Genomic DNA, 18,443 nt, shown 5'->3' with positions numbered 1-18,443 from the left:
GTGCTGCGAGTGGGGAAAAACCTTTCGCTGCTGACAGTTGAAAGCGTCTTTCTTTGATCTGCCGTACCTGAAGGTGTCGTTTTGAGCTGTCTGAAAAGGTTTGCGGTGGCTTCGTTGTATAACTGAAGAAGCTGAGGCGTTCTCGATTGAAGAATCTCGATTCGCAAGTCCGGCGGCATCAGCTGCAAACAGAATTTGTGAGCGCTGACAGAAGACTGTTAACAGATCTTATGGCGACCGATTTAAGTACTGTGCAGCACCAAAAGTCATGAGTTAACCGGAGGGATTTGGTGCTTTCTCCCATCTCAGTGCTGCTGTGGTACATCAAATAGCAACATTAATTAAAGGCACGTCTTTTCAGAGGGGGCAGCGCGAGGTCTCCTGAATAATTGCCCTTTTCCAGGTTTATCACGTTAACCAGGATCAGGCACCGATCTGTATTAAAAGGCCTCAGGGCTGTTGGGAGGAGCCCGTGTGCCTGCGCCTTTAAGAGGAAGCGGCACTGTTTGTTATTCCCCCTCCGCGCTGCACGCCGGCACGGCCAGCGCCGCTCCCATTGGCTCCCGCCGCCCAGCTGCTGCCTGCGCGAGCCCGACGGCGGCGGGGCGGGGGGAGCGCTGCGTGCGTCTGTCTGTGTGTGGCGGAGACGGAGGGGGGGGGGCGGGAGCGCCCCTCTGCCCCGCGCTCCGATTGGTGAGGAAAAAATGGGCTGCGGCCGTATCTAACCAATCGACGGGTTGTTGCTATGTGCCAGCGAATGGCGATTGGTCGGCGGTGACGCCACTCGCGGCCGACGGGGTGGGCGGGCGTTCTTATAAGGGGAGGACGCCGGTGGGAGGGGGAGGGCGCTGCGGGGCTGCCTGGTGCGCGTCTGCGGCCGCGCTCCGTCTGCGCTGGGGACGCGTTTCGAGGCGGCCGCGCAGCGGCGAGTGAGTGCGGTGGGGCGGTGGGCCGAGAGCCGAGGCCGGGAGCGGGGTCGGCGGGACCGAGCTGCGCCACAGCCGCTTCCTCCCGTCCCTCTATCGCGGCGCGGGCCGCCGCTCCGCCCGGCATCGCTGCTTCAGCGCCGCGCGTACCTCTGAGGGGGGGGGAGATGGAGAGGAGCGGGGGAAGTGGGGATGGCGGGCAGGGAAACGCACCGGTGAACTGCGGGGCCTGGGGTGAGGCCCGCCGTGCTGAGCTGAGGGCTGCGGGGGCTCGGAGGGGTTCCGGCCCCGGTTCGCTGTGGGGGGGCGGGCGAAGGGCCGCTCCTTTGTCTGCTGCCTTCCGACGGGAAGTTTTGGGTTCGGTCCAGAAACGGCGGAGAAGTCGGGGATGGCAAAAGGAGCCGCGGGTCTGGAGCCGAAGGTTGCGGTGTTGAATTTGGAATCCCGAAGAATCCGTGTTTTATTTATAATTGTTTTATTTCTTTTCAGTTTGAAACGCGGTCGTAGCGATGTAGGAAAAAAGGAATTTTGGCCTCTGCCCTACGGCTCAATCTGCTGCTCTGCCACCTCTGCGTGAGCGCACGGAGAGAGGAAGCTCTGAGCCGTGCCTGGGCTCACGCAGTGCCTTCCCAGGGCTGTGCTCCCAATAAGGATTTTCTGCTAATGCGTTTACAGTTACTTAAAGCTTAGGCTGGGTAGCACAGAGAGGCCTTTGCTGAGTTAGGAGGTTGGAAAGGAGCAGATGCTGAGAGCTGTGCTTACAGTGCGTGAGAGGATTCTGCCCGGATGGGACGTGTTTGGTGACTTCATGCTTGCAGAGCAGCCCTATCTGTTTTGTTCAAGACCTCGTCGTGGAGGTCTCCATGTCTCTGGTTTCCTTTAAATGCTGCTTGCTTGGCAGTGCTTGAATGGGGAATTAAGAGGATGTTCTTTTCCCCTGCTGGGGGGAGAAAGAACCTCAAATATTTAAAAGTGAACCCTTGGTTCTTTGAAGGTAACGTTGGGAATAGTGATGATGTCCAGCACTTCTTTTTTTTTTTTTTTTTTTTTTTTTAAATTATTTTCTTTCATGTTGCCAGTGTTGGAACAGCTGGCAAAAACTGGTCACTGATCTCCTTTGTGTTCTCTGGACCACAGATCTTGACTAAGTGATTTCCTTGCTGCTTGGTATGGGCAGTTGAGTCAGGGCTGCCCTGCAGAAGGCAGCGTTGCTACCTGTAATTCCACATTCCCTCAAAGGCTCATGGATGAATACCTGCTGCTGAGAGAGGATTTAATTAAGGAACTGGTCACTCTGGTGTAGCTTTTTAGAAAGTGGGAGCTCCTTGATCTAGTGTGGTGCTATACAAGCTTTACGAGGATTGAGGAGGAGTGAAAAACATTTATTTGTTGTTCTTGCATCATGATCTTACCTTTTGCCATGTGTTAAAGGCTCTTGAAGAAAAGTCAATAAAACACAGGCCTTCATTGTGCTCTGGTCATGAGCTGAGCTGGCAAAGCTTTGTGAGCTTGAAGTTAAAGTGAGTCTTCATTAGAGGTCAGCTGAGAAGTGCCAGAAAAGTGGAATTCATGAGTGATCACAAAGTGGAGCTTTGAGTGGAAAAATTGAGAGTTATTGAGAGTTGTTTCTCTTAGCTGCTTTGAAGCTCATCAGTGAGGTGTGAGGCAGAATTGCAAAGCAGAGTGGATTTATCACTTTGAAACCACTGCAGACTTACAACTTCCCTTCTATTCTGTAAGCAGGTCCTTCAGTTAGTTCCCTCTTTTCTGTGCTTGCTAATTCTGAGGTCTTGTCTTCTAGATCTAATGACAGTAACAAAAGGCAAAGGACGGGTTTTCTTCTCCTGAAGCCAGGGCAGGTCCACAGAAGAGATCTGCCTACTCACACTGGAGGACTTTTCATTTCCTTAGAACACATCTTTATCTGGAAAATCAGTACATGTGCTGGTGGTGTGATGGACCTCTTCTTACAGAATCAAAGCCTCCCTGTAGTTTGGCCTCTGGTGGGAGGAGAAAATGCTGTCCAGGCAGTGGCTCTGCAGCGTGTGAGCTGATTGCTCCCCTGTTCTGGTCGTGCCAGACCTGTCTGAGCACCTTCACCAGGGCAGGACGGCACATCGGAAGCGTGGCTGGACTGGCCGAGCCACTTAAGGCTGCAGGAAGTAACGTAATTAATAAGACTTAGCTCTCCCACATCTTGTACCTGACAATCTCCAGTCACTTGACAGTGCTAATTAAAGCTAATCGCGCTCCTCTGTTTTTAGTAAATAGCTATTATCCCCACTTCACTCTTGCTTTAATGAATGGCAGTGTCAGATGATGTGAATCACTGGCAGTGGTGGGAATGCAGCCTGTGCATGATGCCTTCCTGTCTTTGGGCCTGCTTACATGTCTGCCTGGACGTGGCTTCTTTACGCCTGTTCCAGCACATTAGAAGGTGGGATGTCCTGCTGACTCACAGAAATAGATAACTTTTCACCTGACTGTGGTTGCCCTCGTGCAGAACCGATCTCCCTGCATCTTGCTAAAGCTATTAAAAGTTGGAAAAGCTGAGGATGCTTTGAGTTTGCCCTTCAGAGGAGCTTTTGATCCTCTGAGGGGGGAGGCAGAGTGGTGTCAGAACTGCACTCTTGCTTCTCCTGTTTCACATTGGCAGCAACTTCATTATGAGGAGAAAAATGTAGTGTGGTGTGACCTAGAGATTGCACAGCTCAGCCTCAGAACTCCGCAAGAGTTATATTTCACTCATGAAATGTTACTAGAGGATGGCTCAAGCAGTGTGGTATTAAAAACAGATAGTCCAGCCTCACAAAAAAAGAGTTAATAATTAACTATGAGAAAAATATTAATGAGAATCCCAGGAACTCCCTGCAGAAGCATTTGTCTGTAGGCATGGAGCTATGAGAGGCGAGTCAGCTCGCATACCTTGGCAGCACTGTGCAGGCTGGTGAGGATATCCAGGAGGAATTAAACCACAAGCTGGTAGGGTAACAGCTGACTTGACCATTTAAACTCAGTTTGGTTATAAAGTATCTGTTGTGCCTGAGGAATGGAGCTGTAAATCTTCACCTGTGTTTTCTCCCTTGGCGTAGGTACTTTGTGCTGTCAATGGAAATGTGAGCTAGAAGAATGATGACTGAACTGCCATGGAAAGCATGTACCTTGTTAGTGTGGTAGCTGTTGCATAGAGGAAAGTGTTTCTGAAGGAGGTTGGTCAGAATTTGGGTTGTTATCCTTTGCATTAGTTAGAAAAGGAGGTCTGGTAAAAAGTAAAAGGCATGGACTCTCCCACAGCACACGCTTCTGGGCAGTGCAGGCCCAAAGTGATGGGGCCTTCTGTTTTGTAGGATGCTATATGTGCATAACTTGAGCAGAGCATAATATCCTCCACGTGCCACCACCGTGTTGAACACACAGCTTTCTTCAGCAGGAAGATGGCTGTGGATTGAGAGCTGCATCTTGTGTGCATGAGCCACGGCTGCTCCCTTGCCCTGCTGCATTGGATGTACCTGGCCAGTTTGGAGGAAGGACTGCCATCCCTCAGTGTGGGATGCTGGCATGACTTTTCTTGAAATGTAAAGGAGGAAATGGAGTCGTTTGTGTTTTAAATGAGTTCAGCGTGCAGTTTTTATTTATTTGTGGCACAAGTGGGATTTGCTGGTAGGAATAAAAGTAAGTGCTGGCTTGTTCCAAATCTGTCCAGGCTGCCGTGCTGCTTTTCTGCATCTAGTGTCCTCCTCCAGCTTGGCAAAGTGATGCTGGCATCTGTTGTGACTGATGGTGGAGCTCAGCCATGCCTGGTACCTGCCAGGCACAGGTGGGCAGCGCGCAGCTCTGATGCCTGCAGTGCTCCTGTCCTCAGCAGCGCAGGCTCTTCTGCATTGCAAAGATGCTGCTGCCAGGCAACTCGCAGGCAAGTGGGATGAGAATACAGGCAGAAGTGTCAGTCATTCTCCTGGCAGAGGCTGAGCCTTGCAGTCCGTGTGCATGTCGTTTCAGAGGCAGGCCCAAAAACAGTAGCTAATTTTGAAGGCAACCCTGTACGCCTGTCCTGGCTGTGCTGTCCTGCATCTTTTTGAATTGATGAAATTGTAGAGAGAAGCATTTTCTGGATTTTTTTTTTTCTTCTCCCCAGATTTATTTTTCTCCCTTGCTTTTCGTTATGGTGCCTGTAGTGTATTGGATTGTTTTGAACAGGATGCTTTGTCCTGTTGTGCAGGGAGAGATGAGTTAGCAGTTCTGACGCTCGGTGGGCCTGAATGGGCTGAGTCCAGTCCCAGCACTGTAAATAAATCCAGCAAGTTCTCTGCTAGTCTGCAGCCACATCTCTACAGCATCTTGCTGAGATACTTTAACCTGTTCCTTTTGTTTCCAGTCAGTCGTGAGCTGTAGGTTAATGCAAGAAAGCTTCTGCTGAGAATGCAGCCATCCTCTGGAATTGCTGTACTGACACCATTGCACTTGAGCTCCTGAAAATGCACTGATGTGGATGTTGGCTTCTTTTAAACCTTTTTTTTTTTTCCTGTTTAATTTGATTGAATCTCCAAACTAGCCAAAGGTAAATCAGCTATTTAAAGTGCAATTTTTAAATCTTTTCTTTTTTTTCCCATAAATTACTTTGGTTTGTGGACAAAGTGTTAGTTTGCATAGTAACAATGCCAGACAGACTTTGTGGTGAGGGGAGGAGGGGAAATTAACCTAAGTGAGATGTGAAGATTTGCTGTTTGCTCCTTTGATCGATACAACTGTGGTGATGTTTTTAGCCTGGATAGCAGAGCTGTAACTGATGCTTTTCCTGACGAGCTGTGTGGAACACGGCAGGTGCAGCACGGTTGGTGTGCCTGTCCTGATTCGTGATGGCCAGGTAGCATCTGATTGCTGCTTTCTGCATCTCTTCTTGATGCCCTCTAGTGGTTACGTGCCGGCTGTCTGCAGTATTTTTGGTGTCAGCGTGGTGTATTTCCATCCACCTCTGCAGATGCTTTTTCTCAGCGTCACAGAGTGCTTCCTGAGGTGAGGACTGTCTCCAGGCTGTGGATGAGGGAGCCAGGGCCCTCAGAGATGAGTGGCTCATGGGGATGTGTCCAGAGGAATAACGGGAATGAGGCATATTTCATTTTGAGGGTGATCTAAGAGAGAAACCTTCTCCATTCTGTTTCTGTCGTGCAATTATGTGCACCAACCTGAACAGAGTAAAGGTAAATGTAGTCTATTGTTTCACTGTTATTTTCCTTTCTCTGTGGGCTTGCAGAGGTTGGGGAATGAGCTGGAGGAACACGGGCATTAAGAGAAGACACAGTTCATGTATCAGTAATGACTTCTGTTGACCATGACAGTACTGCTGGCACTTCTTACCAAGCATTTGAAATTGGTGCATTTCAGATACTGAAGAAGTAGGGGAGTGTTACATACCCCCATATTTTACTTAAGCATCTTTTATTGTTTTTTTTCCTATCGTGTTCCATGCTTAATTTCAAGATGATCACCCTTTCTTTCAGGGCTTTTGGCTACATGTATCATCCTTTGCTATCTTCAGATCTGGCTTCAACTTTCCAAAGCTGTTGCTGACCTATGCTGTGGTGTGAGTCTCCCAGACCGCCCCAGGATCCTCACTACAGAACTGCATCATCTGAGTGCAAAGACTGCCAGCTCTGCCTGCTCTCTCTGCACTTCTGATATTAATCCTGCAGGGAATGGGAGAACCCAGCCTGCCCTCTTACTGTGCTGTGTGTTAGAGACCAGCCTCTCTCAAGCTGCAGTGCATTAAGCATCGTTCAGGTAGCTTCCACATGAAGAAAGCACTGATAAGTACATGTGCTTGCCACAAGCCTTTTATTAAAACCATGCTAAGAACCTGGAGCAGTGTTGGCTGCTAAGGTTGGTGACCTTGTGGAAACAAAGAACTCCCCAGTCTGATTCCCCCTATGCTCTAATTACACTCAGCATAAGTACATCTCTAGTTCTTCCTATGTTAATGAGAAGAGACACCAAAGAAGGAAGGTTGGGTTTCCAGACAGATGGGCTTTTTCAGAACTGCTCCAGGCAGCTTTCTGTGACATTTGCTGTGTTCTGCTAAGCATTTTACCAGCTAAAGTCTTAAAAAGCAAATAATCTGTAATACAAACCCTCAAACCCAACAGACCTGCTGTTTGTCCTTTCAGAGTGAGCAGGAACACTTGCCTCTGGGCTGCACTGCACATGGGTTTCATGCAAAACGAGGCTGTATAATAGCCTTTGTTCTCTGCTGCTGTGGCATATGGGCTTGTACCAACAGTAACCTCACGTAGCCAGCATTTGGCACAGGCTTCGCCTTTCTCCTTTTTTGTGTTTCCTGAATTACTGAACAGCTTAATGTGAAAAGTGGCTGTTAGGCAGATGAAGGCTGAGTGCTGAGCTGAAAGCTGTCCGAATAGCAAAACGTCATGGGATTTTTCTTCTTGGGGTGATATCTGCCTGTGCAGGACTAGGCAGGGCAGCTGTGACATGCACACTGCTCTCCAATGGTTCTGTTTGCCACAGTAGATGATGCAGATAAGCCTTTCCCTAGAATTCATTCCTTTTGTCTCAGCCAGTTTTCTGACTTCTTGCAGGTGAATAACTGCGTACAAATTTCTGTTCCACTGACTCAATTGCATACATTCCAAAATGGAATTTCTCTTGAATTATAAAAAAGAAATACTGGATTATGTGGAATGCAGATTCTCATCTCTCTAATGATATTGGGCACAATAATTGAAGTCACCAAAGCTTTTTTTTTTTTTTTTTTTTTTTTTTTTTTTTTTTTTTTTAAGGCAATGCTTCTGTGATTTGTGGAGTTCATCTCAAGTTTAGTTTTTTTGTTTTTAAAGCCTTACTCAGCATCTCAGCCAGGTTTCCCATCAGAGCCTTACCTCCCACATCTCCTGCCTTTGGTGAAGTGATCCATTTGTTTTGCCTTCTCAGCACAGTACTGAGAACAAGAATCACAGTACATCTCAATCTGTGCACAGATACCTTCTCACTTCAGTTTGTCTCCTTCTGAAAGGCCGCATGTTTTTGCTGACATTAAATGTGTTATGAGATCGAATGAATGAGTTCTCATGAAATATTTTTTCTGCACATAAAGGTGCAGCAGGTAATGTGTGTGTGTGTGTACACTCTGGTTTCTCTGTGATGCCATGTAGCTGTAGTTCTTCCTGTTCTACTCATTGTTCCAGAGCACTGATGCTTAGGTCAGCAAACAACAAAAACAAGGCATTCCTCTTATGTTATTCTGGCTGGGCATTGTTTGTGTCTCCATTTGGCTTGTAAGGTGCCTGTGGAGTGCTTTTCAGTGCTGCATTGCTGAGTTGTTGTAGTGGTGGGCAGCTGATGGGAAAAGAAACGTTTTGGCACAGCAGCCTGGGGGGAAAGTAGTAGAGCTGCTGGCTGGTGTGTTTAGCTGCTCATCTTGTAGAAAAGGGAGGAAAGAGAGAGAGATCACACCATTTGATGAGGTCAGTGTAGACATGGGATTTAACAGTCTGTTTGCTTAATCAGAAGTCAGGTGAAATGTTGCTTGTTCCTCACCTGGTCTGTCTGCTGTCAGGTGTTGCTTTCTGACACCACTTTGCCTTGGAATCTGGTTGCTTTCGGTCCCCATTCTGATCTGCTGAGGTCCAGAGATGCAGCTGTGCGCCGAACAGGGTACAGGTTGTTCAATTCCACCCCTGACAGAGCCTTTCTGCCTCAACAGGAGCAGGTTTTGTTTCTGACAAGCTGGGGAGTGAGCCCTTCTGTGTCAGGATGGGCCTTCCAGAGCACTGGCTGTAACTTTAATTGCAAAAGGTTAATCTGATTAGTTAGTGTTTGCAAAGAGCTTTAAGGATGAAAAGTGCCATGTAAGTGCTGACTATTATGATGGTGATAGATGGGCTTTATCAGCAGTTTGCAGGATGAATAAGAATCTTTTTCCCATTTGAGTAGAGGAGGAACTGCCTTCTGAAAAGCAGGAAAAAAAAATATATATTTTTTTTTTTAGGGGGTGAGGGGGGAACCTAAACCAACAAACCAAGTATCAAGTTGGCTTACCAGTGCCTGCCTCCTATTGACCATATTGTGGTGAGCATTGGGCTGTGCTAAATGGTGCCCATGTATATCTGTGGCAGCTCCCCACTGTAATGCTTGCAGTACTGTGCTGGGAAGCTGTGCACACAAGGCAGGCTCTGCAGGGCTGCCCAGCCTGCAGTAGGTGTGGAGGGGAATGCCTTTAGAAGCACTAATGCATCTTTGGTGCCTTGAGTCTTCCTTTTCAGCAGTGACAGGAAGATTTAGGAGCAGAAGTGTTAAGAGACACAGCTTTCCATAAATGATGCTTTGGTACCAAGGTGATGAGTTTTGAGGTGGGTTTTTTGTTTTTTTGACAGTGCTCACACATGAAGCTTTCCAGCAGGCAGCAGTAATGGATTCACAGCCTGATTCTTACTGCTCTTTCAGTCTGATGTGCTGTTCAGTAAGTGGGCTGTGGGCAGGAGTTCTGCAGGACCACCTCCTGCTGCAATTCTCTTGGGTCCTGCCTGCAGTGCCTTAATAAACATTTTGGTTTCCATCACACTGATGGAACAGTTTCCCCTTCAGTAAATAGAGATGCATTTGCTTAGAATCATCCAGCAGCACTGTGCTGTGAACCCTGAGCTTGGTGCTTTACTGGGGCTGTGCCTGTGGCTGCCCATCCTGGTGAGCTGCAGCACAGCCAGCTCAGCATGCAGCTCCACGGAGCTCTTCTGGCCCTGCAGGGACCTCAGCTGGCTTTACTGTAACCTGGAAGATAATCAGATACACTTCAGGTCAGTTAGACATACTGGCTTAGAGACCAGCTTTAAGCTTTTCTACTTTTCTGTTTTGTTCCCTTCAGGAATTGCCATTGCAGGTCAGGTTTGGGTGATGTTTTTTTCTTGTTTTATTTTAGAAGAGGGGATTGTTGCAGTATTTGATACACCAAGTGCAGACTCAGGAAGTGAGCACAATCACTTATTGTATGGAAGGGAAAATCCTCATGGCAGGAGCAGCCAGAGCCCATCGTTAATTTCTGGAGCATGCATGCACACCATGTACCAGGCGGGGAGGGGAGCTGCTTCACTTCTGCTGCTGCTTTCATCCTTAGAGAAGCATTTGTTACCTGGTAAGGTTTGTGCAGGCAGGATCTGAAAAAGTGATTTCTGCCAGCAAAACAGCCCAGGCTTGAGCTGCCTAGCAGGTTGTATCGGGTAATGTTGGAAGTAAATGGGTGTTTGCATCCTGAATAGGATTTGTAGCTGTGTCCCCTGTTATCAGGGGTAGGCTTGGAGGCTGATCCTCACTTTGGCTGCTGTCAGATATTCTGAGGGTAAAAAAAAAAACGCAAGAGTGCAGTTGGTGGAGTAGTTCCTGCCTTCAGAGCTCACAGCAAACTACAAAGATGAGCACAGTGAAGTAATCCTCTATTTCCCATGTGGAAGTTGGAGCAGATGGGAGGGCAGAACTGGTCTGGTGAGTCGTGCACTTGTTGGTGGCAGAGGAAGCCCAAGCTCAGCTCCCAGCCTTCCTGCAGCCCGGAGTGCTGCATTGCACTGCGCCAGGCCCGGCTTTCTCAGGAGCTGCTGGAGTCTGGCTGCTCCCCGGGCTTCTGCAGCACTGGGCCTGGGTGTGTGCTGTTCCCTGAGGTGTCTGGGAGACGAGACTTGATGAAAGTGAGCTTTTTAGCATCTTTGTATGCCTGTAGTTCTTTCCAAATCCATTAAGTGTTGGAAGAATGAACAGAGATGGTGAGAGCTTGAGTGATAGGAAGATGGTAGATAGCAGCAGTGGGAAAATGTGAGGGCAGGCAGCCAGCAGGCATGAATGCGTGTCAGTCTGACCTGCAGACAGCTCACCTCTCCCTGGCTGCTCACTCCTCTCTGCTTGCCATCAGACTCTTGGCCAGGAGACCACTGTAGCTCGTTGCGACACCTGTGCTGAGTGTTCCATCTCTGCTATGTTTTAAATGTAGGTCTTCGTGAAGCCTTCCGTTCCCAAGACCTGAATCTCTTCCTCTGAAGCTGTCACCAGCGTGTGGAGCCTGCCCCACACCCATCCCCTGCCAAACCACGGCCTTTACCTGTGTCTTCCGGTGTTTCCCGTGTGACCCGTCCTGCGGCAGTGCCTCCTGGGCTACCCCGGAGTTCACGCAGCGCTCGGTGGCTCCAATGGTGAAGATGACAAGGTCCAAGACTTTCCAGGCATATCTGCCTTCGTGCCACAGGACCTACAGCTGCATTCACTGCAGGGCTCATCTTGCTAACCACGATGAACTCATTTCCAAGGTACGTACGTGACCTCACCCTGCAGGTGCGGTGCGTTTGCTCGTGCTGCAGATCAGTCTGTGTACAGGTGAAGGCCTGGCCTTCAACAGCACTGCAGTTTCTGCTCAGAAAATGGGCTATGAGACTATCGGATCTGTATGTAAGCTGCTGTTTTTCTTTTAAGTTGCTTGGAAAATAGCTGCAGGGGATGGGTTTCCAAAATGGGGGCCCTTAGAGTGCTTCCTGGGGGGTCTGTTTCTTCCCATGATATTGCCTTCTCCCTCTCATTTCTGGCTGTAAAACTGCATTAACTGATGGCTAGGACTGCAAGTTGCCTTCCCAGTACTTGTTTGTGTACATGCTTGTCAGCATTGCCAAAGGGTTGTTGCATGATCAAGAGCTGTAGAAGTGCCTGGAAGTGTTTTCTCTGTTAAACATTGATCTGTTCCAAGCAACTTCCCTAAAGCCCTTACTTGAGGGAAGATTTGCTGATGCTTCTACTGAAATGTTAGATGTCTTTACGAAGACTGTTGAGTTGTTGTTCAAATCCACATCATTTTGACAGCCTCTAAACTAAAAAATCTGTAGAGAAAATGCGAGGGATGGACGCTGGGCTGTGCTCTGTGCTGGTAAGGCTGGAAGGATGCTTTCTCTCTTATGATCTCTCAGTCACAAAGGAAAGAGTCTTGAGGATAAGCTGAATGAAAAGCATTCAGAGCCAATAAGTTAGGGGTCTTTGAAGGGGAAACAGGCCAGTTAGAGAAGCTGAGGTGCAAAAGCTGCTGCTAAACTTTCTTGGAGCCTGCTGTGCCTGGCTGTGGTCAAGCATCAGATTTCCAGCTTTTGGCTGCCTTGGCAATCAACTCTTCCATAAAGTTTATTCAGCTCATAAAATATGTGTTCAGAAAAAAGCAGACGCACTGTAAGATTTATTAGCTGAGATGAGAGGAAATTGCACTCGAGCTGTGTGTATGTGTGCAGCTTCAACGAGTTTAGCTTCTGGAGCAGCCTTAAGAGAGGGCAGGATCACAAGGCACAGAGGTGCTCTGCCTAGTGGAAAGGGTGTCATGCTTCCCCCTTCCTGTTTGCACAGCAGAGATAAGAATGTGTCACCTTGCATCAAGGGCATTGGTTGTACAGCTGGGAAGATCCTCTCAGATTCTTTATGTTAGCTGCTCAGATGTATCGTCTTCCATTGGAGGCTGCCTCTTCCCTTTTTCTCTTGGTTGTTGCCTTTTTGGGTTGGTCTGCACCTCTGTGATGTTTTATCTGTGTGCCTAGCAGTTGAATTTCAACATTCTGCTATGAATTACGCTGATTGCGGACTGTTACAGTTGTTTTGTTTGTTTGTTTTCAGCTTCTGTAGACAAACCTCCTCTAAGGCTATCGCATCTGAGTCATTCTGGGCCTCCTGGGGCTGCTCTTGTTCTGGTACAGGGGCAGCGGCTCTCAGCAGAGGAGGGCTATAAAGCCTCCAGGTTCTAAAGAGCAGGAGGTTGTACATTTCCACAACAGAAAAAGATTTTGAAATGTTAATGTCAACAGCAGAGTTAGCAGTGTGTGCCCAGGTCTGGGCATGAGGCACATCCTGCCTCTCAGACCAGCTGGGTGCCTTCAGGCCCTTGCTCCTGTGCTCGGTTCTGATATTTGTAAAATGAAGCAGTAGAATTTGTGCTTTGTTCTTTCCAACATGCCTGGTGCTGAGTGAGGGAGAACACATAGCAATGCATGCCCGTTGGTTTTATCTTTGACACTTCTTTCTCCTCCTTGTTCTACGTCTGTGCCCCTATGTTCCTGTGTGCAGTGTAGCCAGCTTTACAGGTAAGTAGCTTCCAACAGGGCAATACCTGCTTGGAATTTGAGCTTCCAGCCATCAAGGTGTGCAGGATCTGCCCAGGAATGCTGATTGCTAAAATATGAATGCAGAAGAAAAGATTGGAAAACATGAAACAAAGCTGTGTGTTGAATTATGGCAGTGTTAGCTACATTGTGCTGGGATGCTTGTGTCTGCTGGTTGTGGACTGGGGTGTAACCTTGTAGCAGAGTTGGGAGAGAGCGTTGCTGATGGAATATTAGTGGGTCGTGCAGCTTCAATCCAGAGGCTTTGGGGTTTTAGGTTTTATTTCTCACAGTTATAAACCTCAGTAAGATACATTCTTAGTGTAATTGGAAACTTTATAAAAATAATTGTGCAATCGTAATTTGTACAACAGACCATTAAACTGAGAACAGAAGGGCAGTCCCTGCCTCAAGGGGTTTCCAATATGTGCAGAGACTTTCCCAGGCAAACTTAAATAGTCATCTTTTTATCTGTTTGAGTTAGGATTTAAACATCTCCCCGAGGCCTTCTGCAGTGCTTTCATCACAGACTTATATTAGCATCTGAGAACCAGGAGGTGGAATTGCCACGCTCATTTTCCATATGAAAATCTAACAAACTGAAGGAAGGAACAAGCGCTGTGAGGACTGAAAAAGGATCAGGAGATTATTTCAAACCAGTCTTTCTCAGGCTGCAGTGCACCCATCTTGAACCTGAGTGTCGTTTGATTCAGAACAGCCCAAATGGCCCATCTTTGGAAGCCCTCCCCAGAAAGCAGGCTTTTATGTAACAGCAGGGTGTCGGTGTTTTTGCTCACATAAATTAATTCCTATATTCATTTTGCTCCAAGTTGTACAGAGACCACATGAGAGCTGTGCTGCTACGCGTGCTGTGAGCCTTCAGCTCCTTTTGGGCTCGTGCTGCTGGCTGAAGCTCTAGCTGGAGCTGAATCCCACTATTGTTCTGGGTCAATCCATACTTTATTTCCCTTTCATCCCTGTGTTTCCCCTCTTAGTCCTTCAGCACCAGTGTTAAACTTTGGCTTCAGTGTTTTGCTAGGACTGGATATCAGAAACTCTTCAACAACAACAACGCCTTTGCAGGACTGATTTTTGCTTTCTTTCCTTCTTCAGGAAAACCTTATGCATTAAAATGGATGGAAGGTTTCTCAATAACCCATTGCTATTTAAGGAAAATAATCGATGCTGAAGCTTTTAAGAAAATCTGAAGCTGTTACATGAAGCCTGTTACTAAAATGTTGCCCATGCACTTGGCCTTTTATCTTCTGCAGCCAAAGAGAGAAAGTGGTTTAGTATGTCTGATTTGTAATGAGATCCCAATTGTGGGCTGGGTCGTCTGGCCAAGAAAGGTTTTACAGACTTCGGAAATAGAAGGTGATCAGATAGATGGGTGGAGTGGATAACTAGTTCTCATTTAGATATTCCTTCAGTGCCTTGCATTAACGTGAGTGGAGGTTCTTGTTCCCTCATAGCAATGGATGATTTAGGAATGAGTGCCAAGCATAGTGCATACTCTTATTTCATTGCTTTTTCCAGTGCCTGAGTGGGCTGAGACTCTGGGAACATAATCTAGGCCTGCAACAAGTTCCTGTGTGATGCTGTATAAGTCACTGAATGTCTTTGTTCCTCTTTTCCCTACCATACCATTGAAATGCTGCTGTTTTCTCCAGTCTGCTTGGAAGATAAAGCTCTGGAGCAGGTACTGTCTGCTCTTGTGAATTAGTACAGTATGTCCTAATCCCCTTTGGCTTTACTGTAAAAACCGAATATCGTGCCAGGCAACTGTAGTTAAAAAGCATATTTCAGTGCTTCTTATTTCTAGTTGCCAAAAAAAAAAACCAAGTCAAAGTACTTGTTACATTTCTCTTTCTCAGGCACAACATCCCATGGATTTTGGAACCTTTAAGAAGGAAGTGTTCTGTAGTCAGTGATGGTGTAGCCCCTGTGGGAAGGGGATGGAGGGGCTTCTCTTGAGAAGTCTTCTTAAGAAGACTTCTTAGTGTGGCTTGGGGAGCAGCTAACACAATAGACATTCAACAGTGTAAAGAGCATTTCCTCTCTTTTTTTCAGACCCACAGATGCAGTGCTGGTTTCTATCTGCTCTGTGCCTTTCAAGCTGTCAGGTTTTTTCTGTAGGAGCTCATATGGATCTGGTGTCTGGTGGAGAAGGATGGGAATGAGCAGAAGGGCTGAATAAAGCCACATTGGTGTCTTGGTTGCTGACTTCTTTTTTTTTGTTTGCCATGTGAACAGTAATCCGGCAGAAATGTCCCTGATTATGGAAGTATGTAGGGAATGTCTTGTGGGCGTCTTGCAGTTTCTTTTTCCATGCATTACTTGATCCAAATGCTAAATATTATGCAGTGATGTATCCTCTGAAGTTGGCCTAAGGCTTGCCTAAGAAGTTTAATGTTTCCCTTTGATGTCTGCTTGGGACCCATACTGAACATGAATGCGAAATCCTCCAACACAAAAGGCTGTGGCAATGCCAGCACAGAGAATTTAGGAAAAAAAAACCAACACTTGTGTGTGCTTGACTTCCTCAGCTGGGTTGGGTTTGGCTGTAGAATACACTTACAAGCTCTTTGCTGTCTTTTGAGACAGGAGTTATGTGGTTCTCAAGCAAACCTCGCTCCCAATCATTATGCGTCCCTGCACACTGTGCATGCCTGGCAAGCAGGCTGCTGAGCTTGCTGGTACAGTAGTCTCAGTGATCCTGATGGCATATTGAAAGCTTTGCTCTGTGTTACAACTGTGGGATCTTAAAGGATGTGAGACTTTGGTGGTAGCTTTCAAATAAGTCATGTATGAATTTAGCTGCTTCAGAGCATTCCCCTGCACCTTGTATAGGTGTTGTGTGTGGCTCTGTGGTAAGTGGCAGTTGTTGGGCTTTCCTTTTGTCTTTCCCCTCTGGGCACAGAGGAAGGCAGTGTGTGATGTTCTTAGAGCCTGGCTTCTCATGCAGCAGTGCTGCCAGGTCAGCATTTGTTTGTCAGCTCACCTTGAAGACATGAAGTTACTTGCTGGGGGGGAGGGAGAGCACGCACGCAAGCTGAAGAATAACCCTAAAAAGGTGATGTGTGTATTTCAAAACTTTTATCTGATAGAAAAAGGGTTCCAAAGCTAGTCAAGGGGAAAATCCTGCATTTCTAATGTGGGGACAAGCTAAATACTATGGGGAAAAGTGTGCGTTCCCTTTTTGGGATAAAGTTCTTGCCATTTTTCATCCCGCTGTGTCCTTCCTTTAAAAGTAGGTCTTGTTTCTTCCCAAATATGAACTTCAGCTCCCAGCTCGGTGCTGATGAACTCTTAGGGTCAGGAGGGACTATCATGTCTAGCACAGGCCAGTGGGTTTCATCATGATTGCAGCATGTCGTCCTGAAGAAGCATTTAGTCTTGATTTGAAGACTTCAAGAGAAAATTCACTGCTTTCCTTGGTCATTTATTCCAGTGGTTAATCATCCTTACTATTATAAGTTGGAGACATCAGATTTAGACTTGTCTGGCTTGTGCTTCTAGTCATTGACCATTCCTTTCATTATTAAAGAATAGATAGATACTGCCTACTATTTCTCAATGTAAAAGCTGCTGGTACGCAGTGACCCGGGTCACTTTTGATCACTGTTTTGATGGGCCAAACAGATGCAACTTTTTCTGTCACAATGAGATATTATTTTTTCCAGTTCTTTATCATTCTTGTGGTTCTTTTCTACATTTCAACATCATTTTATAAATGGAAACAGGGCTGGTCTCATTGTTCCAACCTCAGACTGAACAGCATACAGCAGTAATGTCTTCACAGTGTATGCATTTCATAATTGCATTAGTCTTACTGGCTCAGCTCTGCACAGTAAGCTTCTGTTCATTTATTCTGCTGTTAGCTCCTTATCCACCAGGTTTATCCATTTTGCACACATTTCTTGCAGCTGTCCAGAGGCTTTTCCATCCTGCTTTTCTGCTTTTGTTCCCTAATGAATTGTCTTTTAGATATTATTTGGAGCTTTGTTCCCAGCTGCAAGTATTACTAGAATTCAAGCTGTAAGTGATGAGCAGCAAGGCGGTTCTGGAAGAATTCACAAGTGGGTCTTGGTTTTGTTTTGCTTTCTGCTTCCTGTTTGACTGCTATAAACTTTGAAGTAGGTTTCCATGCAGCTTAAAATAAAGGAGGCACCTCTTCCCTCCGTGTGCTGCCCAGGAGACAGCCCTGGCTGGGCAGAGCTCCTGCAGGCAGGGTGCTGTTAGGGACAGACCGGAGCCTGCTGGCCTCAATTGAAGCTTGGGGACAGGAGTGGGTCTTGGCAGCTTTGGAAAGCTTGTGTTTGAAAGGGAGAGGGAAAATAAACAAACAAAAGAGCCCTTTGCTGGAAGAAGTCAGAATATGAAATCTGAGCAGCGTAATGAGTATTTGTAGTACCTGTTCCATAGCGCAGCTACCTAAATTAGATTTTTGTTCTGTGTAATTGCTTCCTCTGGGGCTTAGCCTGCGAGTCACTGCGCTTCCTCCATTCCAGCTGGTCTTAATGGGAGTGGAAGGCGGTCAGGATCAGGTCTCTGATGGAGCAGGATGTGGCTGCTGAGCAGAGAGAGCCCAAGGAAAATCGTGCCTCCTTGTGTAATTGTGTTTATACAGCAATTAATTGCTGTGTGATTTTTAAAGTATTACATTCTGTTCCAAAAAGGAGAGGAAAAAAAAAAAGGTAGTAATTCAAAATGGTTCAGAAATCCTTGTCAGGGAGGATAAAAATGGATTTCCTCATCAATCACTTTCTTTATGGAAATAAGTCTCCTTTCACCTGCTGCTTCCTCTGCCTTAAAATTGATGATCTGAGCATAAATAAAAGAGAGTTCCCATTTATTATCCGGGGAACTGCTGTGGACACACTGGTTTTGCTGAGAAGCAGATCTGCTCTCTGTGTCAGCCCTGGTGCTGTTGTGAGCTCAGTGGCTGCATTAATGGGATACGGTGTTCTGCTGATCTATGGATAGCTGCTATTATGCTGCTAATTAAATATCTGTTGCATTAGCAGTTTCCATCTTCTATTCCAGTTCTGTCTTGTGTTTATCTCTAAAGCCCATATAGTAGCAATAATTAATGTGGAAAGAAAGGGCGCTACCCCTTCCCTGCCACTCCTTTTCCAAATAGTTTCTTTGTTGGATGCTTTGAGCCACCATCACCCAACAGGAAAACAGCCCCACGTGAAAATGAGGGGAAAGAAAAACACACTGCTGCTGTAGCACTTGTAGATTCACTGGAACACACACATTTTTTTCATCATTCTGTATCCAGGAAGAAACTGCTGGGCTTTGTTCTCACCCTGTAGATTTTTCCACAGTAAGTAATAAAGCGCTGCTGTCTTCTGCACCAAACTGTAAAGGGTTGCATTGGGTGGATGTTGTTGGT

The 18,443-nt window shown here is 46.8% G+C and overlaps 1 protein-coding gene across 1 annotated transcript in view; it reads left to right on the top strand.

Moving 5' to 3' along the window:
• The first annotated feature begins 826 nt into the window (after positions 1-826).
• The window catches only part of YPEL2 (yippee like 2), a 30,278-nt gene continuing 12,661 nt past the window's right edge, over positions 827-18,443 (top strand). Inside the window, exons 1-2 of the mRNA XM_048966724.1 lie at positions 827-929; positions 10,912-11,224. Coding sequence (XP_048822681.1) covers positions 11,108-11,224 — 117 coding nt within the window. The 5' untranslated portion in view covers positions 827-929; positions 10,912-11,107. The remainder of the gene's footprint in view (positions 930-10,911; positions 11,225-18,443) is intronic.

The sequence above is a fragment of the Lagopus muta genome, chromosome 20, assembly GCF_023343835.1.
Source record: "Lagopus muta isolate bLagMut1 chromosome 20, bLagMut1 primary, whole genome shotgun sequence".
Taxonomy (NCBI): Eukaryota; Metazoa; Chordata; class Aves; order Galliformes; family Phasianidae; genus Lagopus; species Lagopus muta.
This window is presented reverse-complemented; position numbering and strand designations above follow the sequence as displayed.